The 25,655-nt window shown below is 40.3% G+C and overlaps 1 protein-coding gene across 1 annotated transcript in view; it reads right to left on the bottom strand.

The window, feature by feature from the left end:
- Positions 1-19,521, bottom strand: part of SPOCK3 (SPARC (osteonectin), cwcv and kazal like domains proteoglycan 3) — a 229,735-nt gene extending 210,214 nt beyond the window's left edge. Inside the window, exons 1-2 of the mRNA XM_064449758.1 lie at positions 19,413-19,521; positions 19,021-19,197 (exon numbers count right to left, since the gene is read on the bottom strand). Of these exons, the coding sequence (XP_064305828.1) occupies positions 19,021-19,197 (177 nt within the window). The 5' untranslated portion in view covers positions 19,413-19,521. The remainder of the gene's footprint in view (positions 1-19,020; positions 19,198-19,412) is intronic.
- Positions 19,522-25,655: the final 6,134 nt, after the last annotated feature.

Below are 25,655 nucleotides of genomic sequence, written 5' to 3'. Positions count from 1 at the left end.
GCCACATTATTTCTTTCTGAACACAGTTTATTAAGTCATTACACATTAGAGAGGTCTACTAATCGTTAGTCAAAGCGAAGGGTATACTTTTACTCTACATTTTAAAAAAATATTATTTTAGCCAAAGAAAAACAAAGTTTCAACACGTACCTTACTTCAAATGACAGTGGCACCAAAAGCCCGGTTTTGGTAGTTATTAAAATGCATAATAAAAGACCTTTTGGCTGTAAGGAGAGTACTACTTCCTAAACTCGGGAAAACAACAAAAACTTAAAATTACCAATAGGAAAATTGGAAGTTTAATCCCTTCTAACCTATGCAATATTATCTTCATTCCTGCTTCCAGTTTCATGCTTTGCAATCATGGTCTTATAGAAAATGTTTAGAGCCAAGGAACATAGTCCATAACAACACTGTAGCATGTCTTCCTCCAAAAGGATATACAACGAATCACAGAAATTCTCATACAAGTTTTCCACTTGAAGTATCCATAATCTTTTTTTCATTACAACTTCTATTTTAAACCAAGTTAATTTTATTAAAAAGCTTTATGTGAAACATATTTAATGACAAATAAATGTCAAACACATCAATAACTTATCTATACCAAAACCAAACAAACTCAACAATTCTATCTAAAAAAAAAAACAAACAAACAAAAAAAATTACACTATTGGAATGAGCAGCAGAAAAAGAAACTGACCAGATAGGAATGATCTGAACACAAAGTAAGAATCTCACTTAATTGAAACATAGCAAGCAACTTCAAAGGAAGCCTAGTCAAAAGGCTTACATTAACCTTAGGCCTAAACTCTTTGCTGGATAGAGCACAGAGCACTCGGGAGACGAAAAATGCAAATTCATCATGTGGAAGTAGCCACAATCCCAGTAGCAAGTGGCTAAGCATGACTACACTGACAGTTTAGTTCATCTTAGAGACCCAGTTTCAGAACTCCTCTAAGATTGATGTCAATCATACTGATCCTAAAAATGAATCTTTATGTTTAAATGCTGTGTGAACAGATCAGTTTACTAGACCACTTCATCCTTTATAGTTAAGGATGCAATAAAATCGCGTGTTCAAACATTAATGATCATTGTGAAAACTAAGACTTGCTAAGAGATTTTAAGAAAATAAGCAAGTTATTTTTCTAGTGTAGTAAAAGGCAGACTCCTAGAAATAAACCAGGAATCTGATATAAATAAAAGCATCAGATAAATGCCACTTCTCCAAATAAGCACATGTAGTAGGGTTGTCTAGCTAGGGTAACTAGACATCAATGAGATAAGAAGTCTGGGTACCCAGATGCCCTTGGATAAGTAGATTCTCACAACAAGAAATCATGAAACAACTCTTATTTTCATGTGATTATAAAACTGTGGGTTTTTTTCTTTCAGAACCCTCTATTCTTCAGATTTCTCCCTACAGTGCTGATTTAATTGCTGTGTGTAAAAAAAAAAAATAGAGAGGAAACAACATAAATTCAATATGGGCATTAAACTAGGAGAGAAACAGTAAATCACAGATAACATGGAATAATTCTTTCATATTTCTGTTACATATTTTTAACATTAAAGCGAAGGTTATTGGGGTGGGGTAGTACTATTTTATTTTTAACAAACAAAACACTTAGACTACTCTCTTGTTCCATAAGACTTCACGCATTTTCTCAAACTTTTCTTAGAAAACTACTATGTAGTGTTTGAAGACGATTTCAGGATTCTCCCATCCTAGAAATCTACTTGGCAACAGATACACCAGCCAGTCATTACAACTACCTGTTTCTAACAGATCAAGCCAAAAAATTAGGCAAAGCGGCAATACACAGGGAAATTACAGTATCAGGCCCTTAACCAATTTTATGCCATTGGAGTGAAGCCCTTAACCTCCTCTTAATTGCACATAACTGGATCATTTCTTAAACCGTTTTCCCAGTGAACAACCTACACTGTCTCCAGGACGTTTGCCCTGCCAAATTGCCCTCATTTGTAATAGAAATTAGGTACATTGTAAATCCTAAATGAAAAACAAAAATAAAACAGTAACTGTATTTGAAAAGCAGAAAAGTGTTGTCTAAAAGTCATTCAAATTCCACAGAATATACACACAAATAAAGCAGATTTGTTATACATATTTAACTTAAGCTAGCACACCACCTGAATCCTTCTTTAAGAAACTTAAACTTGCAGGAAGCAAGAAGGAAGCCTTATAGATTCATACAGTCTACTGTCAGAAAGGACAAAAATACTCTAAATGTGAACTCTGACTTGAAGTTTAAATGTCGAACAGAATGATTAAAAATAACTTCCAAATTCATGGTATAAGCAATGATAAGATCTGGAATTCTGATCTGAATTAATACTCAAGTTTTGTCACATTAGATAAGAAGTTCTATTTCTGATACAATGCCACTATGCTGAGCAACTTTCTACTAATCTATGTTCAAAGAGGGCAGAGAGTTACATGTATACTAACACTACCCTACAAAACCTTCAACAGCTGGGGCTGTTGACTGTCAGTTTCAGAGTTTATAGTCTCAAGCATTTAACTGATTAAAACAGAAGAGATCTTTAATATCTAGATCCTGGCTGAAAAGAAGGGGGTTCTTTCTTCACCTGTTTTTCCAGTTCCTTTATACCAGATACATAAAAAGAATTTCAATTGGTGTAGAGCAGCCATAAAATCAGTGGTTTTTCTCTGGAGCCTCTGAGTGAGGACACTGCCACTGAAATATTTATGGAACGACCAGGGACTTGAATGTGACACAAAGGCTGGATAGACAGGAACATTTATCAGCACGACCAGTATCAAAGAAATCTCCATACGAAGAATGTACATGCTGCAAATCCCTATAGTTGACATAACGGCAATACGATTTTGATTTTCATTTCATCAACCCCTAGTTTCTAACTTTCTGGTCAATCTCAGTAAAGTGACATAAAATGTTTTGGGTTAGAGAAAATATTTAAACTTATACAACACAGTCTCTGTGTCACCTAGGCAGAGAAGGAAAGTAACAGATAGTTTAACAGATTTCTGAATAAAGATGAGGAAAAATACAAATGTTAGAAACATCATGTGACCAAGTAACCTTGTAAGAAAATAAAACTGAAACCGATGTAACAGAACTTCAGAACTCTTAAGAGAAATGAAGTATGCGGGATATACCACAATAAGAACAGAGAATAAACTACAGACTTCAAAAAAGTTAGCCTGAATTATACTATGGTGAATCTTACTTAAACCAGATTTTTATTTGCACTAGATACCTGGTTTCTTGGTACATTGCAGTTTGCTCATGTGAGACCTCTGACACAAGAGAAAGACATATACTTGTCAAATCAAGATAAAGCACTGCCTACAGATTTGCACCTTACTTTAGACATCTAAGAATTACTAACACTAGATGAACAATCCAGTCCAGCATCAAATACCAGGAAGGTTAAAAAAAAGAAAAAACCCAGTTTCAGATAAAAGAAAAAAATACTAGGTGAATCCATCCCAGTGCTTAGCTTTTCCATAAACTCTTATAATTTCCCACAGAATTAAGCCATGCTGCAGATGCTTTAATACCTCTCACAAAACAGGCTATTCAGCTTTTGTGTTTAATAATATAATCTATAAAAATGGCCTTTCTGATACAGGATGAGAATCTTGCTTCAGTAATATTGTCTTCCTAGGCACTGCACAGTCTTCTTATGCTTGTCTGATTTTCTTTTTTTCTACTTAGTAATTGCCACCCTTCCTTTTAACTGAACATCTGCACAGTTTTGCACAGTGCAACATGGGATTCAGCTAGAGGGGAAAGCAGTGTGCATCCTACAATACGCAATTCTTTGTAAAGGCTTGAATGTAAGGCAGCACAGAGGCACCTACCTACAAGTCCATGAAGCAATGCAGCAAATTAATCAGACACAGACTATAAATACACAAACAGAAACTCTTTCAGATCATTTAGCCAAAATGAAATATTTTGATTCAGGTCAGTGAAACTGAAAGATTGTTTTCTACCCTCACCTCACAAATGGGGTTGCGCGAATGGGGTGTGAGTGGGGGAAGCAGAATAAAAAACACATAACTTATTCAGGAAGATAATTAATTTAAAAGCGAAATAAAATCCCCAATCAAATCCAGTAGTTTAAGGAAATAAACAACATTTGCATTGTACTCCAAGAAGTAGCAACAAAGTAAGAATTCCCTTATACATAATAAAGCAGAAAAGAAAAAAAGGGTAAAAAAAAAACCCCACACAACCATCTTGATACGTGTTCCACTTCAGACCACTAGATAGGATTTTCTAATTAAAAGAAATCATTGCAGGGATGACTTAGTTTTTTCTCCAGTTCAAGTTTACTTACTTTCCATTTTTCAAAGATGTAAAATATATTCAGAAGTCTATTCTGTATACTTAATGTTCAAATAATGATTTACTCCACCCCTCACAAACACCAGTGAACATATTCTCAGTGGCCTTGATTAGACAAGGGAAGATTCCACACAAGCTGGATTGAGATTCATTCTGATACAACATTATCCCCGTGAAATCCACAATGAAGGTTTGATAAAGATGGAAAAAATAAAATACTTCAGCAGAAGCACTTCACTTCCTGCCAAACTCCTTGAAAATACACTATTTGGAAGAATCCCTATAACAATCCAGGCATTACAGGGCTAGCTAACTGCACGTCACTGAGTTTTTTCAAATTTTATGAAAGTAATCAATTCAGCATTATGAAGTTTTTTTCTTTTCTTTTTTTGTTTCTTTTTTCCTTCAATCAAGCTCTTCTCTTGATAAATGCCAAGCATAAAATGGTAAATCACAATGTCTTTTGTTTCATTCCTATGCTTGATTACTCTTGGCAGGTTTTTTGGTCTAATGAGCAAGCTGTTTGGCTAAAGCTACCTCAGTTAAGCAACTGAAAAATTCAGTTGTCAAATCTGAAAATACATCTACTTGATTTTCAAGCTTAATTTTGTTTTATTGCAGTGTAAGTAAATGACGAACACTGATATATTTTAAAGCAGTTGTATAAATAATGTGTTCAATTTTACAGCTACAGTACATACATTTATTCAGTAAAAAATTTTCATTCTGACAAAATCAAGCAAGAGTAGGATCTGTATATGTGGGAATTAAGCATGAGCAAAATACTAAGCTTTATCTGCATTAGAATAAAGATTAAAAAGCAGAAATATCTATGAAAAAAATTATAAAGATATTAATAATAATTAAAAGTTCAGCTTATTAATAATGTTTGACAGTAACTTGCAATATTTTAAGAAAAAGTTTTCCTAACATTCATGCTGTTGATTAGTCCAGCCTGGGCTGGCAAGTAACAGTCCAATTCTTTGTAAAAAAAATTCTAAAGATTCGCTTACTTTTGAATTAAAGGAATATCAGTTTGACAAGGAAGATGTTTGTAAAACAAACTTTGTAAGATACCAACACATTTTACAACCAGATAAGCACTGTTAGAGTCTAACTTAAGTTTTGCTTCACAGAGTAATTTCACAAGTTTTATTAAAATATTTTTGATAACTTCTCTTACCTTTCTTAGGGAAACTGCAGTTCAACACAAACATTTTCTTAGAAATCTCTAGACATCTGTAGTCATACTTGTCTTGTTCTTATGTGATACTTAATAGTATATAAAAATTTAGGTATTTCTTCCAGCCAATGAATTGAAACTATTGTAGACAACTGCCTCGCATATTTGAGATAAAAATTCAGAATTATTTTATTCTGCACACTACAAACATGGCTAAATCCATGTCACTCTCACTATATACCCAAAAATGATCTGCAGTCAATGTGATATCAAAATCTGATGGTAAGATAAGATCTGCAAACATGATTAGGTTAGACCTATGAAATAATTCTAATATTCTGTGAGGTGTTTTTCTCCCCAGCACAAGGGATGGCCAGAGTAAAATCTCTTTAAATTGTTTTTGATCTGAGATACCAGTTAGCCTGTGCATATGTGTGTGCGTGCACTCACACATGCATGTGGCATGCATTCTTATTTATTATAAAAAACACAAGAGCTCAACTTTTCGATGTGCTGAACATCAAATACTCCTTAACGTTAGTACTTTAAAACCTTCTGCGGAAAAAACGTTACTCATGTCTTCAAATTACAGAAGGTATGCTATAATCCAAATGTAGAAAACTTGGAGGGAAAAAAAAGTGTGAGACTTTCATATGAAAGACTCATATGAGAATTTCATAGGAAAAGGGGAAAAAAGTGGAATTGTCAACAATCAGCATATGTAAAAACTAAGCAAAGACAGAAAGGTATGATACCTTCTGTCTAAACCAGGCACAGAGGTCCGTGAAGATTATGGCTGTGTAGAATCAGTTTATAAATACACATTCAGTCCTAGTGAAGAACACTGAAATGTTTTGAGGTTTTTAATCTGCAGTACAAAACTATGTAATAAAGTCTACTTCTGCATATCCCTCCTCCTCTGTCTTTATGAGGCTACAGCTGCAGATCTCAGAACGAAATCCCATGATTCATCATCATGTTACACTTCGTTAAGGTGTTAGAGTAACTTCAATGAAACTTTGGCCATGCATCCCTGCATTCTTTGAGAAGATATTTTCTTTTGAGGAGCCCATGAATATCACATCACAGGTGGAACCAATTGCCTGTTTTCCTAACATAACTGAGTCTTCTTCTTACTAGGGTAAAGAAATTCTGTCCATTCATGCCCCAAGTACCAGAGTTCACCAGAACAGGACCTTGTAACTGCCTAACAAGAAATCCTGAGTAAAGTTATATATGTTCAACTGTAAAATAAAATAAGCATATGGATGAAAAATTAAACAGCTTAACAGTTTAGGAGGGAAATGCTAGATTTATTAAGATATAGAAAAATTGATTGCACCAAGTGTGCTTTAATCCAGTTAACATAAGAAATATTGCACACTATTTGCAGTACACTGAGCAATCTGATGGCTTTGGAAAGTACGAACCTACTAGGCTCTTCACGTTTGTGCTTTTTGTTCTTAGGTGTTGGAAACAAGACTGCCTACCTAATGTTTAAACACTTACACTCTGGATTAAGACAATATAGAATCATAGAATTGTTAAGGTTGGAAAAGACCCTTCAGATCATAGAGTCCAACCGCTAACCTATCGCTGCCAAGTCCACCACTAAACCATATCCTCAAGCACCACATCTACCCTTCTTCTGAATACCTCCAGGGATGGAGACTCAACCAACTCCCTGGGCAGCCTGTTCCAATGTTTGACAGACTTTTCGGTGAAGAAGTTTTTCCTAATGTCCAACCTAAACTTCCCCTGCCGCAGCTTGAGGCCACTTCCTCTCGTCCTATCACTTGTTACTAGGGAGAAGAGACCGACCCCCGCCTCACTACAACCTCCTTTCAGGTAGTTATAGAGAGCAATAAGGTCTCCCCTCAGCCTCCTCTTCTCCAGACTAAACAAGCCCAGTTCCCTCAGCCGCTCCTCATAAGACTTGTTCTCTAGACCCTTCACCAACTTCGTTGCCCTTCTTTGGACACGCTCCAGCACCGCAATGTCCTTCTTGTAGGGCAGGGGCCAAAACTGAACACAGTACTCAAGGTGCAGCCGCACCAGTGCCAAATACAGGGGCACTATCACCTCCCTGCTCCTGCTGGCCACATTATTCCTGATACAAGCCAGGATGCCATTGGCCTTCTTGGCCACCTGAGCACACTGCTGGCTCATGTTCAGCTGGTTGTCAACCAACACCCCCAGGTCCTTTTCCTCCAGGCAGCTCTCCAGCCACTCCTCCCCAAGCCTGTAGTGTTGCATGGGGTTGTTGTGACCCAAGTGCAGGACCCAGCACTTAGCTTCATTGAAACTCGTACCATTGGCTCCAGACCAACAATCCAGCCTGTCCAGGTCCCTCTGTAGGGCCTTCCTGCCCTCCAGCAGATCGACACTTCCACCCAGCTTGGTGTCATCTGCAGACCTACTGAGGGTGTGCTCAATCCCCTCATCCAGATCATCAATGAAGATAATGAACAGGACCGGCCCCAACACTGAGCCCTGGGGAACACCGCTTGTGACCGGCTACTAACCGGATTTGACCCCATTCACCACCACTCTCTGGCCTCGGCTGTCCAGCCAGTTTTTAACCCAGCGCAGAGTGCACTCATCCAAGCCGTGAGCAGCCAGCTTCTCCAGGAGAATGCTGTGGGAGACAGTGTCAAAGGATTTACTAAAGTCCAATAGACAACGTCCACAGCCTTCCCCTCATCCATTAAGCAGGTCACCTTATCATAGAAGCAGACCAGGTTAGTGAGGCAGGACCTCCCTTTCATAAACCCATGCTGGCTGGGCCTGATCCCCTGGTTGTCCCGCATGTGCTGCTTAATGGCATTCAAGATGATCTGCTCCATGACCTTTCCCGGCACCGAGGTCAGGCTGACAGGCCTGTAGTTCCCCAGATCCTCCTTCTGACCCTTCTTGTAGAGGGGCATCACATTCGCTAGTTTCCAGTCATCTGGGACCTCCCCGGTTGACCAGGACTGCTGATAAATGATGGACAGTGGCTTGGCGAGCTCCTCTGCCAGCTCCCTCAGCATCCTCGGGTGGATCCTATCTGGCCCCATGGACTTGTGAACATCCAGGTGAAGGAGCAAGTCGGTGACTGCCACCTCTTCAACAACTGGGACTTCATTCTGCATACTAGCTCCATTTCCCAGCACAGGGTCTGACAACCCTGAGGATGACCGGTCCAACTATTAAAGACTGAGGCAAAGAAAGCATTAAGTACCTCAGCCTTCTCCTCATCTTTCGTGGCAAGGTTACCTGCTGCATCCAACAAAGGAGGGAGGTTCTCCCTGGCCCTCCTTTTGTCACTGATGTATTTATAAAAACGTTTTTTGTTACCTTTAACGGTGGAGGCCAGTTTAAGTTCCAGCTGGGCCTTCACCTTCCTAATCTTTTCCCTGCATAACCTCACAACAGCCTTGTAGTCCTCCTGAATCACCTGCCCCTTCTTCCAAAGGCAGTAAGCTCTCCTTTTTTTTCTTGAGTTCCAGACAAAGCTCACTATTCAGCCAAGCTGGTCTTCTCCCCCGCCTGCTCGACTTATGGCACATGGAGACGGCCTGCTCCTGCACTTTTGAGACCTCCTCCTTTAATAACATCCAGCCTTCCTGGACTCCTTTGCCCTTCAGGACTGCCTCCCAAGGGACTCTGTTAACCAGATGCCTTAACAATCCAAAGTCTGCCCTTCCGAAGTTCAGGGTGGCGGTTTTGCTGACCCTCTTCCTTACTTCTCCAAGAATAGAGAACTCTATCGTGTCATGGTCACTGAGCCCAAGACAGCCTCCAACCACCACATCACCCACCAGGCCTTCTCTGTTCATAAACAGCAGGTCCAGCAGGGCACCTCCCTTGGTAGGCTCGCTTACCAGCTGCGTCAGGAAGTCATCTCCCACACTCTCCGGGAGCCTCCAAGACTGCTTTCTCTCTGCTGTGTTGTATTTCCAGCAGATACCTGGTAAGTTGAAGTCTCCCATGAGAACAAGGGCTAGAGATTGTGAGACTTCAGCCAACTGCTTGTAGAGTACTTCATCTGTCTCCTCATCCTGGTTGGGTGGTCTATAACAGACTCCCACCAGGATATCTCCCTTATTGGCCTTCCCCCGATCCTTACCCATAAGCACTCAACCTTATTACTGTTGTTGAGTTCTAGACAGTCAAAATACTCTCTAACGTACAAGCTACCCCTCCACCTCTCCTTCCTTGCCTGTCCCTTCTAAAGAGCTTGTAGCCATCCATTGCAGCGCTCCAGTTGTATGAATCATCCCACCCTGTTTCCGTGATGGTGACCACATCATAGTTTCCCTGGCACGCAATGGCTTTCAGCTCCTCCTGTTTATTGCCCATGCTGCGTGCATTGGTATAAATGCACTTCAGTTGATCTATTGATCTCTTCTCCAACACAGGTATGCCACCCCCAGGCTCATTCCTAGCAAGCCTTGTTTTATCCCCCTCTCCCTCTTCTTATCTAGTTTAAAGCCCTCTCAACGAGGCCTGCTAACTCCTGAGCACAGATATCTCTGAATATCTTAATGGAAGTTCAGAAGTAATTTCTCCATCTTCCTTAGGATTTGAATTGGCTTGTATTCCAACATCGTTTGTGATTTTTCACATAAAACTAATTGGTCACAATTACTGACAATAGACACAACTGCTGTGAAGGTGGCAGAATATAATTCCTTTTAAACCGCAAATTAATATAAGAAATATTCATCAAGTACCAGTCTTAGTCATTGTCATATTTGGGCCAAAGAATGAAACACTCCCAGATCAGGTGAGTATGAGCTTAAAAGATATTATTCCTTATTCTGCTGCAAAACAGCACAGATTTGCTGCCTAGATCACCTGGGAATATTGCAACTAATTAATTCCCTCACATTGCAGGCCTTAGAGATCAAATCTTTATCTTAATCTGTGCCAGTAGCACACAGTACAACCTCCTGAAACCTGAAACGCTTTTGCCCAACTAGAATTTTGGGGTTTAATACAATCTGTCAGGGTAAAAGTTAATATGCTTGCCTGTATACAGTGGCTCATTATCAAATGCTATAGCCTATTTTGGCCCTAAACTTTATGAATACAAACAGTTCCCAAAGTTCACATGGGCTTCCTAAATCTAACCGAACTGGTTAACTTATTCATCTGCAGAAGGCTGGAAGGGCACTTCATACAGTGGATTACTGGCATTGCTGCTTTACATACCAGCCAATTGATTCTGCTTGTAAAACCACTGGCTGGGTTTTCTGCTAAAGTGATGTTTCAGTCACCGACACAACCACCACCAAATCCTTAAAGATACATGCATCATTAAATACATATCCCACAATCTTCATATAAATAACTTCCCTCAATTTTAATAAATAGCCGTTAAAGGACAGGTTTTTTTCCATACTCGGAAGCCTATACTGAGGAGTAAGTTCTGTACTTCTCATTGCTATGCTACAGAGATTTAACAACTGGAATGAATTTCATCATCAATGCAAGCTCAAAAATGTCAAGGGAGTTTGTTTTCAGCTGTATGCAGGCCCCAGTGTAAGTGCACTACATAAAATTATTTGATGACTTGCAGACTCTATTAGAGAGATGCTGAACAAGCTGCAAACTGACAGTCTCCTTTGAGCCAATGATTACACATCACTTGAGAAAATAAAAAACTAGTTCATAAGATTTTCTGCAGAAAAATGTCAAGCACTGGCTAATCTTTAATAACAACATATTAAGATAATACTCTCTGGAAGCAGCAAAATACCAAAAAGTTTGGATGCTTTACACCTTTTAAACCTGTTCTCTTTTTGTATTCTCTTAAAGCAGTCACTTGTGAAGATGGAAATAGAGCAGTAAAATCACATCCTCATTGTTACGTGAAAGCTTTCTCATGGATTAGAATGTCATACTGTCTCTCCTAGTGTCCAGCCTGAGGTTGCTACCTTACATTGCACTATTTTTCTTAGGTAAACCTTTAATTCCTACAGTTATTTTCACTACTGTAATCTATCAGTGTCAAATGAGGTAAGATGGGAAAGCAAAAGTGAAAACCATTTTTAAAAAAATCTACCAAATAACTAAGATCATTCACATAAGGTAAGAATGCCCAGTGAAGCTCTGAACACTGATATAACTAGCCATGAACTTTTCTCTCTCTCAGAAATTGAACTCCATGACATATGAAAATTACAAGAATTTAATACAATATAGTATGTTAGCATTTACTACCATTGCTTCCATAATATTTGTTTAAGGCAAACAAGGCAGACTTTTAGCATTGAGCATAGTCAAAGTGAGACTTAACACCAGATGCAGAAAAAGCATGTTAATCTGTAATTACAAATACATTCAAATATGTCAGATCACAAATACACAACAGGAAAAACACCACTGCAAAATGAATGTCAACTTTTTAAAAGGTCTACATTAGAAGAATATCCACAAAGCAAAACTGAAGCTATTTTACTAACAAGTACTTTTTATGTACTGATAGGAAAAGGAAATTCCTTGGTTAGAATAAAAGTTTCCTTATCCTTGAAAATTTAAGTGTTGCTCTAAAGCTAGGTACCAAAAAAAAAAACTGTTCCAAGATTTCCTTATTTCATTCAGCATATCTTAGCAGGGGGACATGGCACAACATGGGACAACATGGACACGACACAGCGCAATTTAAATTTCAGTCCCTATTTAAAAGAAAACTTACGCATGAAAACTGGCCAAGACTTGCAGAAAAGTTAAGCCAAGCTATTATTTCTCCTTTCTGCAGCTAGTTACTTCAAATGCTTCAACGATTATGGAGTAATAGAAATGGAGTAGATGGGAAAAACAAGAATTGATGGTTATTCTAAAAACATAGATATCCTAATTCTGTTCATATTCCATTGTTTTCTACGTCCAGCTTCCCCTTATAATACACCTCTTTCTCCAGATACCTTTCCTTTCTGATTGTAAAACCAGGACAGCCTATGCTGTTTCTGTTACTGTTACCATCTATTAGTGTATTACAAAGCTATTTATACTGCACTATAATAAGCACAGATGGCTAGAGTCAATCCCAATAAGATTTAATGATAAGACAAGAGAAGACTGGGTATACATATCCACTAAACAACCTACAGCAAATCAAATAAAGATTATTCTTTGGAGAAAGGAGATAAAGATAAGATGAAACAATGTTATCAGCTTTACTTTAGATTATGAGGGCAATCTAAGGAAAAGCACATTACAGTTTACTTAACTCCTAAACGTTAGCTATATAAAGAGCTTCCAAGCTAATGCCTTCCAAGAGACAGTTAAGAGTTCAATGTTAACAACAGTTTGAGACCAGTAGACTCTGCCTTTGTAGAAAAAAAAAAAAACTTATCACTAGAAACAAGCAGCAAACACAGACCAGAGGAAAATCAGGTGAAAGAAAAAAGGAATCCATACTTGAGAACAAACTAAACACACATATAAAAATGTGAAGCCTTTTTATACAGGAAAAATGGAAATTTAAGATTTCCATTGCTCCTTCCCATTACAATTTGCCATGTTCAGTTTAGAAGTCCCGAACAATTAAATAGCTTACTAAAATTTTCTGAATTGAAATTAATGCAAATTCCTAACATTCTCCTGTATTTCACAGTTTAAAAAACAGTGATCAAGTCTTTAGGTGTAGGTACAAAATGCTCATTCTGTCAGATGTCCTAGATTTCAAGTTTTTTCCTCCTTCACCATATTAATAAAACCAAGATCATATAAAATAAAAGTCATGAAAAAAACAGAAAGACTGATACTTTAGAATAGGCAATAACTAGTTTCAAGTAACACACTGGCATGTGGAAAACAGATTAAATGCCCTAACTGAAAAAAATAACTAATTAGCAAGTTCTTGGTTTAACTTAGGCACAGCACAAAATAATGAAGTTCATCTTTCCTGCTCTGCAATTCCATTTTTTTCCTGACATCATAATCATAACTTTCTATCAAAACATATGTATGTAGTAAAAGAGGTGCCCTACTCACTGATAAGGAAGGAGGTATGGTTTATTTACCCGGAACCATAAAAAGTACAGGATAAATAAAACTACTGGACCTATTTTCACAGCTAATGAGTTAACATTAGTAAAGAAAGACTGATGAGCGCTGCACTATCCAATCCTAAATACTGACTTCCTCCAGAGTACATTCATGATCCTCCATAAACTAGAAGGGATTCTAGCCCAACGCAAAAAAACTTGAACAGAAGTCCTTCTCTTCAAATAAGGTTATCAGTACTTCACTCTGGAAACATGAAAAGCTTCGAGATACTTACATGGTGATAATACAATAAAGTGCAAAAACCTTGTCACAAAGCCTTTTTAAAACAGCCTTTGGCTGTGGATGCACAGTTGGGTAGAGATGTTCTGCTCACAACAGTAAAGAAACTCCAGGTGGGGAGCTTAGCTGGGGGGCAGAGGGTGCTCATTTTTGAGATGCTTTAAACCTCCAAACAGAATTGGCATGGAGACCTAGTATTTGATTCACCTCCTTTCCAAACACAAAGGTTTAGGTTTCACTTATGTTGAAAAAATATATTCTTTTAAGTATCTTCAAAAGACTCATTTGGGAGGCCAACATGAGCTGCCCAAACTTACCTAATATTTTAGAAGGCAATATATTAGATAGTTATTATAAGAACACTTCATAGTGAGTGAAGCAAAGTAAAAGGTAGTATTACCAGTGCAAACTTCCCCTTCATAGCTGATAGGTTTTAAGGTCTGTTACTTGAATTTTGTTCTACCTTCTTTACCTTTGATATCTGTATTAATATAGTAGGATGATAATAACACTGTGGCATGATGCAGCTGATCACATTATTTCATAACAGTACTATGCCACAGTTGAGTTGTGTGGAGTTTGTTTATATACCACAAGTATCTTTCACTACAAAGCTTCCTGACGCATCTTGAATTTGCAAATACAGGAATTGCTTAAATTATGATCTCTTTGAAAGGAAGAGGTAGAAATCACTAACAAGCAAGTTAGATCATAAATTACTCTCCTTAAGCAGTAAGTAAAATATACCGTATAAAATACATTTATTATACAGTCCTTTTAATGGATGGCAATGGACAGGACACCATTTGCAAACATTAATGACTAAAACTAATTACTCTAAAGAATGTTGCTTCATGGCATTTACAGAAATAAAAATTAAAGTTTCTGAAAGGCTTTCAAATAGCAATACAACAATTATGGTTGCGTGAAATTTTACCCAACTGGCTGTAAAGACCACATAAAAAGACAAAGTGATTATAAACGACAAAGGCATTAAGTTTTGTTTTAGGATTAAAAATACCACCATTATTTGGAATCAAGTCATAAAGATGCTAAGGAATTATTCATATATTTTGGTTTTTTTCCACAGATTTACAGCATTATGAGTAATGAAGGTTTGATGCATAAGGCTTAGGATATTCTAAGTAGGAGAGCATAAATGCAATGTCATTACCCAATTACATTTTTTAAAATTAATAATCTTCGTTTGAGACAAACTGCGGTTTATATATACGCATTTTTATCAAATGTCTGGTGCAACCACTATAGCCAATACCATGAACACAAAGCACTATAATAAAATATCAGTGAAGAAGATTCCCCTAACTTAGCATCTACTAAAGAACCTCAATTCCCAGCCATGAAATAAAACAAAGCTAGGACATCCCAGCATCGTGACACCATAGGCTGATGAAGGAGCCTAACCAGGCAGCTTGAAAAACCTTAATCAACACATCAACTCTGAGACTTATTTTAGTGACAGACACATGAGCTGCAGCCACTTAGCAACTGGACTGCAGCAGCACTAAGATTAGGTTCAAAACTCTTCCTCCCCACCTACTACAGGCAAAAAGTAAATGTATCCTTGTATATAAACCAAGATGTCTGACACACATACAGGTTGGGGGAGTTGATATTTGACATATGAGGAATACACTTCGGCCCCCCCCATCTTGAAGATGGAAAGTCTCCTATTTAAGAAAGAGCCAATTCTCAATTTTTGCACAAGAAAAAGATAGTTTGTAACATGCACCTAGCTTCCCACTGTTCTACATTAAGGCACAGCTCCTGCCTAGACCTATTTCTTTATTTTCAACATATTTGTCAGAATGATCAAGATTTTTCAAAAGAATTGAAGACTCAGTTACGGTTTTGCTTGTACAAAGTACTGAAAGATTTTAGCTAATATTTCAACGTTAATCTTTAGTGACAAATCTGACATTTTAGAGGATTTAAGAGTGTTAGGTTTGGGGTTTGTTTTGGGTTTGGGTTTCTTTTTTTTTTTCTTTCAATAGAAGATCATATCCTGGTGTATTAGGTGTGCTGGTTTCGGTTGGGATAGAGTTCATTTTCTTCAGAGTAGCTAGTATAGGGCTGTGTTTTGGATTTGCCCTGAAACCGGTATTGATAATACAGGGGTGTTTTCGTTATTGCTGAGCAGTGCTCACACAGGGTCAAGACCTTTTCTGCTTCTTACACCACCCCTCCAGTGAGTGGGCTGGGGGTGCACAAGAAGCTGGGAGGGGACACAGCTAGGACAGCTGACCTCAACTCAAGGGATATTCCATACCATGTGACATTATGTCAGCATATAAAGCTGGGGGGAAAAGGAGGAAGGGAGGGACATTTGGAGTTACAGCATTTTGTCTTCCCAAGTAACTGTTAGGTATTATGGAGCCCTGCTTTCCTGGAGATGTTTGAACACCTGCCTGTCATTGGGAAGTACTGAATGAATTCCTTGTTTTGCTTTGCTTGCATGCACGGCTTTTGCTTTCCCTATTAAAAACTGTCTTTATCTCAACCCACAAGATTTCTCCCTTTTGCTCTTTGGATTCTCTCCCCCATCCCACCAAGGGGGGAGTGAGCAAGCGGCTGCGTAGGGCTTAGTTGCCAGCTGGTGTTAAACCACAACATTAGGTTTTGTAAGGGTTCCCTTTCTGAATAACTATGTTCTTTCTCACTGTGATCTAAAACTCCAAGAAACTGAGCCAATGAGCCAGAAGTCAGGGTCATTATCTTCCACATTAATCAGTCCTGTCAGTTAAGTCTTAAGTTAAGCCTTTAAATACTTCTTTTCACACCAGAATTCCATCTCACCCTTACATCTGTAGGGTATTTAAAGCCCGCAAAAAATATGCTATTCTCTGACCAGAAAATTAAATTACAAACACAGGCCTTGCATAACTTGCTTTTGATTTTAACTCTGCAAGATAGTTATCCCTACATATGTTTAGAATGCAGTTGTGCTGCTTCTTAACAGGAGGCAACATTTGAATCACTAATTAAATCACTAATCACAATTTCAAAACCAACAAATTACAGTCATACAAGTAAATTTACTAATTATATAAAACTGTAGGATGTTAATAAAACTTCTCCACCATGTTATATTTAAGGATGATAATTGATCAGTGCTTCTTACAAGTAAGAGATTTTTCTAATGTATTCTCGTAGAGGTAGATTAACTCATAATTTTTAATTTTCTTTAACAACTGTATCCTATGAGTTACTGAAAGCCACCCACGTTTTAAAGGGAGAGCCTTGTGAAGCATTAGGACCATCCATAAATATTCCAGACTGAGTACTGATCAATAGGATATAAGCACTCTGCACAAGAAATAAAAACATATTCTTCACTGAAGTACCAGCCTTATAAAACTTAAACAGTGTGAAAATAAACAAACCAGCATATTTGTAGATTGCCTCAGAAGAATCAGTATGCAGTACCTCCTCAAAGCAGTCACTCTTAAAACCCTTGGGGACACCTACTTGTCACAGAATAAATTAGCTGGCTAATATCCAGTATTACAGTATATGTCAGTGGGCACCCAGGAGACAGGCATTAGAGAGCACTTAGCTTCTTCAGCCTTGCAGGCTAGTCCTACGTAAATGACTTTGCCCAATTAGAAACCGGAACTGATGTACTTATTTTAGAGTTCTCTCTAGCAGCAGCCTTTCGTCCTAAAACTTTTATACAGCACTGCATATTTTTTTCCAAAATTACAGGTCCCAAAGTACAGTACACTGAATGTTTTGGGTTTGGTTTTTTTTTTTTCACATGAAGGTAGCTTTTGAAGATATTCAAAGCAAATAAGAATATCTGAATACTAATTTGAGTGTTCTCAACCACTAAAATTATACGGTTTAACAGAAACTATTGGGGAAATATGTTCTCTCACAACTCTTAACAGAGGCTCTTCTTTCCTAGTTACTCAACATAAATTGCCAAGTTTGCAACCCACATGCAACACATATATAAAGCTAGAAAATATATGCATCAGAAGTACGCTGCAGCTCTCAGAAAAACAAAGGAGACTTCTCAGACACATTTACTTCAGTTCACTATAGCAAACCCCAGTCACAAGCAAGCTGCAGAACAAGAAACCTGTTGACTCTGAAGTTGTAAACCAAAACAATGTTTTACACCAAACCAAAGAAATCCAGTACGCAAGACAGTAAAGCTAAACATAAAATTATTTTGCATGCTCGGAATTCAGGTTTTTAAAAGCAATATCAAAGAACACAGGATATCGGAAGATAAAGGACAATGTATTTCAATGAAAGAGATAGAAAGGACTTTTTAAAATCGACTGGGTTTTACTCAACTTGCAACAGAGACCGAACTAAGTGCAAAAGCAAAGCGCTCTGGAGGACGAGAGCCACCTTACAGGAGCAGGTTTCATAACTGATGAGATTCGGGTCAGACCGGGTCTGGTGTTCACGTCCTCCGTGCGAGGCACTTCGGACGCACTATTTGCACAACTTACCGCCGTACTCAGCGGACTTGCCTGCCACGGCCCGCGCTCCAACACCTCCCAGAAAGCGCCCCTCGCCCCAGCTGGCCCTTCTCCCCCTGCCCGCCCCCTCGGCACTCCTGACAGCAGCAAGGTGAGGCTGGGCAGTCCCGCCCGCCGCACGCTTCCAGGTGGCGGGGGGCTCTGCCCCGGGCGGCACTCGCCGAGCGGCGACGGGGCGACCCCCACCCCGGGCAGGGCCGAGCCCCCGCTTCGGCGGGGAGCGGGGCCCAACGGCCGCCGCGCGCGCCCCCACCTCAGCCACCGCCGCGGGGCGGGAAGAGGGCAGCAGGAAGGGCAAACGCAACTCCGCCGCCGCCGCCTCGTAACAGCTGGCGGCGACCCGCGGGGCGGGAAGCGGCTCCAACGCCCCGGCCCGCTGGACCCCGGAGGTGCGGGCCGGGCGCCCGGCATGGCCCGGAGCACAGCGAGCGGTCCTCGCCGCTCAGCGGCGGCAGCGCACCGGGAACTGCCCGGCGGGACCCCCCTCCTCCCGCCCAGGCGCCGCCGGGAATTAAAATAAAAATTAAAATTTAGGGAGAAGGAGGAAGGGAAGTTAAGGCTGCACCCCAGCCCCGGTTGCCCAAGGGGTGTCCTAGGCGAACGGAACCAGACGGCCAGCCGCGGGGCTGCCGGGGGCGGCCGCCGGTAGGCGAGGTTGAAGGGATGAACTTACGTCTCGGAATTTGTTCCACTGCCCGACCTCCTTGTCGTACTGGGAGATGGTCGTGAGCCATTGTTTATCGTCCAGAAAATTGCCGCTGTCCGGTCTGCCCCCGGCCGCCGCCGCCGCCAGCGCCGGGCTGCACCAGGCTGCCGCACACACGCATACGAAGACTGCTACCTTGAGCATCTGGGCGAGAGGAGACACGAGGAGGGGGGTTACCCACACCGGAGCCGAACCGCGGCCGGGGGCGGCCGGCGGGGGACGGGGACAACCGCCCGCAGCGGGCCCCCTCGTCTACCCGAAAGGGGCGAGGGGTGCGGAGGGGGCAGCGAGAAAGGGAGCCCAACGCGGAGCGCTCGGAAAAAAGGGGGGGATGAAGGGGCGGCTGCCCAGCCCGTCACCTTGCTGCAAGCCCCGCAACCGCGCTCCTCGCCGCGGCCGGAAAGGCGGCCCGCTCCCTCTCCGCACGCGCCGCCGTCTGCAGCCGGCCGCCCCGCGCCGCGCCGCGCGCTCCGCCCGCCCCTCGCCCCGCCCCGCCTCCGTGCCGCTCCGCGCGCCGCCGCTGGCGCCGCGGTCCGCGCGCGAGCGGGCGGCAGGAGGGCCTTCCCCCTGCGGAGCTGCCGGTGCTGAGGTGAGCGCGGCGGGGCAGCGCCGGGGCTCGGCCTCTGCCCTGCGGCCGCCGCCGGCAACGCCGGCCGGACCCGCCGCTCGCACGGGCCGCCTTCGTCGCACCCCTCGGGTCGGCGCGGGAGCCGCGCTGTGCCGCCAGCACCTCCAGGTGGGGGTGGAAGCCGCTGGAACTTTTCTGCAGTTGTGCTGGCACCTCGTACCCCAAGTTCAGTCTGCGAAAATCCTTAGGCGGTTACGGTCTTTAAAAACGCGTAGTAATTTCAAGACAAAACTTCCCGTACCTTGAGGGGAAGCTCTCACATCGCCTCTGAATGCTGATTTAGGTACATGCTGGCGTTGTAATGCTGCCTCTGTTACTCCCTTTTGTAAGAACCGTGCACTCTTCCCCCTCTTTCTGGCTGTTTGGTTTTTAAACGGCAGCTGTATGCTAACCCAAAGCTTTCAGTGACATCCGGTTTCTTTCCCAAATTAGTTCAATTTACAAATAAGCAAGGTGCATGAATCGTTCCATTACCTTTCCAGCATACTTGACTCCATCTTTAATTCTGAATTACATCTGCCATCCTGATGACCTAATTAATTCTGTAACAATAACTTTATTCCCTAGACTTGAGTAACACTCTGCTTTTTAGGTTTGTATTGGCCGTATGCCACAAGGTTTTGGTAGTGGGAGGGTGACAGGGACTGCAGGGGTGGCCTCTGTGGAAAGAGGTGTGGGGCTGCCACATGTTGGGGACAGCTGGTTCCTGCTGGCTCCACAGTGGAGGCATGTTGGGCCACAGCTGAGCCCATCAGCAAAGCTGGTGGTGCCTCTGTGAAAGCCTAGCTAAGAAGGGGCAGAAAATGCTGTGCGGAGAGAGGAGGTGGGAACGAGAAGACTAAGAAATGAGGGAACACCAAGGTGAAAGAGAGGAGGAGGAGAGGGAGGTGGAGATGCTCCATGGCAGAGAACTGCACCCCATGGAAGACCCACGCCAGAGCAAATGGATATACCCAAAGGAGCTGTGGCAAGCCCATACCAGAGCACATTTTCCTGAAGGACTGAGGACTGCAGCCCATGGAGAAGCCATGCCAGAGTAGAGGAAAAGCATGAGAAGGAAGGAGTGGTGAAGAGAAACCATTACATACTGACTGTACTCCCCCTTAACTCCCCCTGTGCTGGTCAGGGAGAGGAGTCTGGAATGAAGTTGAGCCTGGGACATGGGGGGAGAAAAGGTGTTGTTTTAACACATCTTCTTGTTTCCCACTACCCAAATTAGCAATTACATTTTTATTTTAACTGGCAATAAATTAATCTTCTCCAAGTCAAGTCTGTTTTGTCTGCAGCAGTAATTGGTGAGTGGTGTCCCTGCTTTTATCTTAACCCATGAGCTCGCTCATTCCTGTTCTTCCTATTTTCTCCCCTTGTCCTACTGGTAGAGGGGCTGCAAGCGGCTGAATGGAAGTTTGGCTGTTGGCCAAGGCTAACCCACCACAAGGTTGCCAAGAAGTACGTTAAGAGAACACAACACTCCTAGTGTAGTATCTGAAAGTATTTTCCATGGTAAAAATTGAGAGTTACTTTCAGACTTTAAACCAGGGCCAAAGCCATCAAGAGATTCTCAGATCTGATAAGCAGAAAAATGCCACTTCATGCAAAAAGAGTAGTGAATATGAGATTTTGACTTATCTTAGCAAGTTTTGAGGTTGATCATAAAATGTAACTACAGACAGATAGTGAAGTATGAATTAAATCTGCTAACCTGCATCTTACACTACATAATACATGCCATTTTGTTCCTAAACCTGTATCACTAAAATCAATGAGAATCTTGTCACCAGTCTGACAGGTATAGAGAATGATTGCCAGATTAGGATTTATGTGCCTGACTCTGAAAACGCTACCTATCCAGAATGATATTATATTCTGTAATAAATGAATCATAAAATCCAAAGCAAAGAGATAGAGGGACTGCACAGAGGCTAAATAAGAATCAATAAAACAGTCATGTTATTCTCAGGGCGGGTTATAGAGTCAGTCTCTTATACAATCATTCTCTGACAATCCAATTTGTGTTTGTCAGTCTTAATGTTAATTTCCTACAAATCGCTTTGCCCTTTGGCAAAGAAGAAATTTCTCTGTAAAGCTAATGACTTTTTTTAAAAAAGAATCACTTATTTGAACTTCTTTAAAAGCATCCCAATCCCCAAATTTGTAGTTTCACTTACCTAGCAATCAAGGTAACCTATTTTGGTTTTGCTTCATCTGTGTTTCACATTTTCATCCAGATAATATTATTCAGTACTTTAACTTATGGTGCCTCTTTCCATACTTAGACAAGAAGAATAAAGTGGCTGGGATTTGCGTTCAGTAAAAATTCTTAGAAAAGGGACCTCTGGTACGGTTTGGGTTTTGCAAAAGTTTCACTGGGATTTCTCTAAAAAAGTGATCTTCCACACCTATGACTGCAGTTTCTACTGACAACACATATTTAATGATCAATTATATGTAATTTTGCCTGAACCAAACTATTTGAAGCCTTTAATAATTCTAAATGTATTCCTCCTAATTTTAAGCGCTCTGATCTCCACATAATTGGTTTAAGAGCCTCATTCTGATCAAGGACTTTACACGAGCTGGTAATTCCATTTATTCAAGCAGACAAAAAAAGATGCTTGATTGAAATGGCATTTTGAAGATACAAACCTAAGTTGTTTTTTTTTTCTCTCAATAATGTCACTGCTCTTCAAAGATTAAATTTATGTATCTTGAGAATTACTCTTTCCTTTACTTTAAATGTAAGTACATTTCTCACAGAAAATATGTCTGTATTGTTACATACTGATGTGCCCAACAATAGCATCTTTAAGATGTGACAGGGAATCCAGTACTGGGGTAGTGATAAGAGCATAATACTAATGGTAACAGGTACATAATTTTAAACTGAGAGTTTAGGAACTCTGACAGATAGCTCTTCTCGTCATTGGCCAATTAAGAAATATTGCTGTTATTAATAAAAATGTGTCTGTCTTCTTAATTTCAAAATATATTTTCCAAGTTTTCAGTAATACAGATTTTTCAATTATTAAGACTTACTAGTCTAAAATCATAACTACTCAGGTTGCTTTTGCTTTACCTCTGACTACCCGATGTAGCCTACAGGGGTTTAGCAAAGAAGGCGGTGTCACTGGTAATACACTTGTAGAAGACTGTTGTAAACAGTATAGAAGCTGCATGAGGAAAAGAATGGAGAGATGAAAAAAGAGGGAGTATACATGTGAGTATGTATTTTGTATGCACCTATATATGTTATATGAAGGGGTGTTGGAATTATGTAATAGATGTGCCAAGAGATATATTGGAAGAAAAGTTTGTACGTATAGGTTAATGATGAAACGGGACATGCTGAGAAATTACTTGGAAGTACAAAGAAATTCATGCCCTGAACACTGTCTCTCAAAAGTACTTTATCCACTTCCTGCAAATGAAGAATGTGTTAAGGCACTAAAGCATGGAGTTGGGTTTATGCAAATATAATAACACAGCCCTTGCAATTAAAATAATTTTTTAAAATTACGCTGGAGGGAATCCCAAGAGACCATCTAGCTAACCCATTGCCCATCAGCAAAACCAGCTGTACCTTGTCACTCCTGGCAGATGTCAATCTAAATCTATTTTTAGACTACAGAGACACCATCAGTGGAGTCTCTGTCAGTGACGGAAACTCCACGCTAATCTATGTCAGTGACTTTTACTAGGCTAAATTCAGAAGAGGCTTCCAATACATGAAACAAGTTTTTCTTGTTGCAGTTTAAGCTTATAATTTCTTACAGTGAATCCCAGTCACCAAAAACATGAAGAGAAAGTTACCATCTTCCTCTGTTCAGCACTATCTCCTGTATTGTAAACTACTGCATCCCTGTTTCGTATTTCCTCCCTGTGATATGTTCATTACCATATTTTTATTCTTTTAGTCTTACACCATGTTTTTGACTTTCTGTATTATCCTGTTGAATCTTTCAATATTCATCTCTCATAATCTTCCTTGACTTTTGTCTTCCACTTCAGGCCACTGCAGATCTCAAGATTGAATATATTTGGTCTTCTATGATGTTCTCTATTCTTCTGCTATTATTGCAATTTAATCCTTAGTATTTTTCCTGTAGGGTAAATGCCTTAAAGTGCTCATAGTTCTCATTTTTCATGAATATGGTTAGATTGCTAAACATTTATGGATCTCTGCTGACACTACTACTGTCAAAAAGCCCCAAAACCACAAAGATCCAGTGAGCATGGGAGCTTGGGTGATCAGCGTTAACCAATAAATCCATCTGTGCTTATTGACAGCTTGTATACCCTTCAGAATAAGGCACTCATTAATGGGCTTGTCCAAGATCAGGAGCAGAAGACCATCTCAAGACAGGTCTGAGAAAAGTCCTCGCAAGCTTAGAACTGAAAAAGAGAACATCAGCTCACTGGTGAGACATCTCTGCCTGACATCTTGTCTAATCTTTCCACCATTCTATACAGCACCAATTACCAGAGCAAATGCAACAGGAGTTCACACAGATAAATTCTGGAACTCAAGCCTTCAAAAATAGGGGAATTTCATGGGTTATGTGTCATTCTTCATCCAAAGCTTTTAAACACAGAAGGATCAGGCTTTTCGTATAGTACAAGCTGCTGAACTTTAACTTCAACACCAACCTCAGCAGCTCACATTTGACCTAGCCTATTCAAGAAAAATACATTGTCTACATATGAAATCTTAATTTTTCACTTTCACTATTGAATGTTTTCCATCGTTATCCTTGTCAAAGTTAAGGTTATATCTCTAGGAAAGCATGCAATGAAATTTTGTATTTCCTGATGTTCAAAAATTCAAAACTCTCTTCATATTTAGTGAACAATTTAAACCATCTGTTAAAATTTAGAACACAATAATATGCAGTATCATGATGCCAAGGACAATCTTCTATGTCTGCATGTCAAATCTTCTAGATGCAGTTTATTAATTATAAACTGAAACTTCCTGTCATCAGACAGTTGTCAGTAGTTCCGTAAAAAATCAGAATCTTTTCCAACCCAGGAATTTCTTCTGGCATGCATCGCAGCTTACAGAAAAAGGCAAACATCTCCCTGTGCCCTGGTCACATACCCCTTCAAAACATTTTATGCAGTAGATATTCTGTGAACAAAACAGTCGTAACATGGTGAGGTGGATGGACCCTTTAACTGAAGCCATGTTAAAGCAATGCCTCTTAAAGCCCTCATGGGTTATTCACAATCCCCTTGAAAAAACACCTTCCTAGTTCAGGCATCTCTAGCTATTTTGTTTATCCAGATGTGCCTTCTACAGAAGTACTCAGCTCCCATAGCTGAGGTTGGATTTCCAGAATTTACTCCATTTAAGCACCAAAAAATGTCGGGCAGCCAGTAGAGCTTTGTGTGTTGGATGGTGACTTGTTTTAATCTTTGTACACCATAAAATCTCAGTAGAAGCAATTCAGAAGTTGGGTAGGACATAGGTACCCTTTGTGAGCTTTGACTTCTATAAATTTCTTATTAATAAGATAAGAACATTTGTGAGTTCAAGTTCCCTTATCAGCTGAGTCTACTTAACTGGACTGTATTCCCCTGATTCTATTCTGTTACTTATCAGTCAATACATACTTTGGAAATTCATACTTTTGGCTTTAATTAACTTTGTCATTAGGAGTGTAGCTATTATGACCAATATTATGTTTTTGTTCAGATGTGTGATTTTGTTCCTTCAGGTCCCAAGAAAAGAAAAACTGTTTGCTTCACAATTTTCTACAATTAAGTGGTCTAGAAGTTGTAGGTCAGCAGTTCTCTAATTCATATCTCCTATAGTTTCTGTTTTCCAAAGTATATGGTTGGAGAAGGCCTTTCACACGTTTTCATCCTCAAGCAAAAATGAGAAATATGGCTAAGCAAAGAGAATTAGCTCTTTTTGCTACTTTTACCCACTGAAAGTTTCCTATTAGCCCAAATTTATTGGTCATAAGTACAG

This window comes from Phalacrocorax carbo, chromosome 4 (assembly GCF_963921805.1).
Source record: "Phalacrocorax carbo chromosome 4, bPhaCar2.1, whole genome shotgun sequence".
NCBI classification, from domain to species: Eukaryota; Metazoa; Chordata; class Aves; order Suliformes; family Phalacrocoracidae; genus Phalacrocorax; species Phalacrocorax carbo.
Note: the sequence above shows the minus strand (reverse complement) of the source record. Positions and strands in the feature narration are given on the sequence as shown.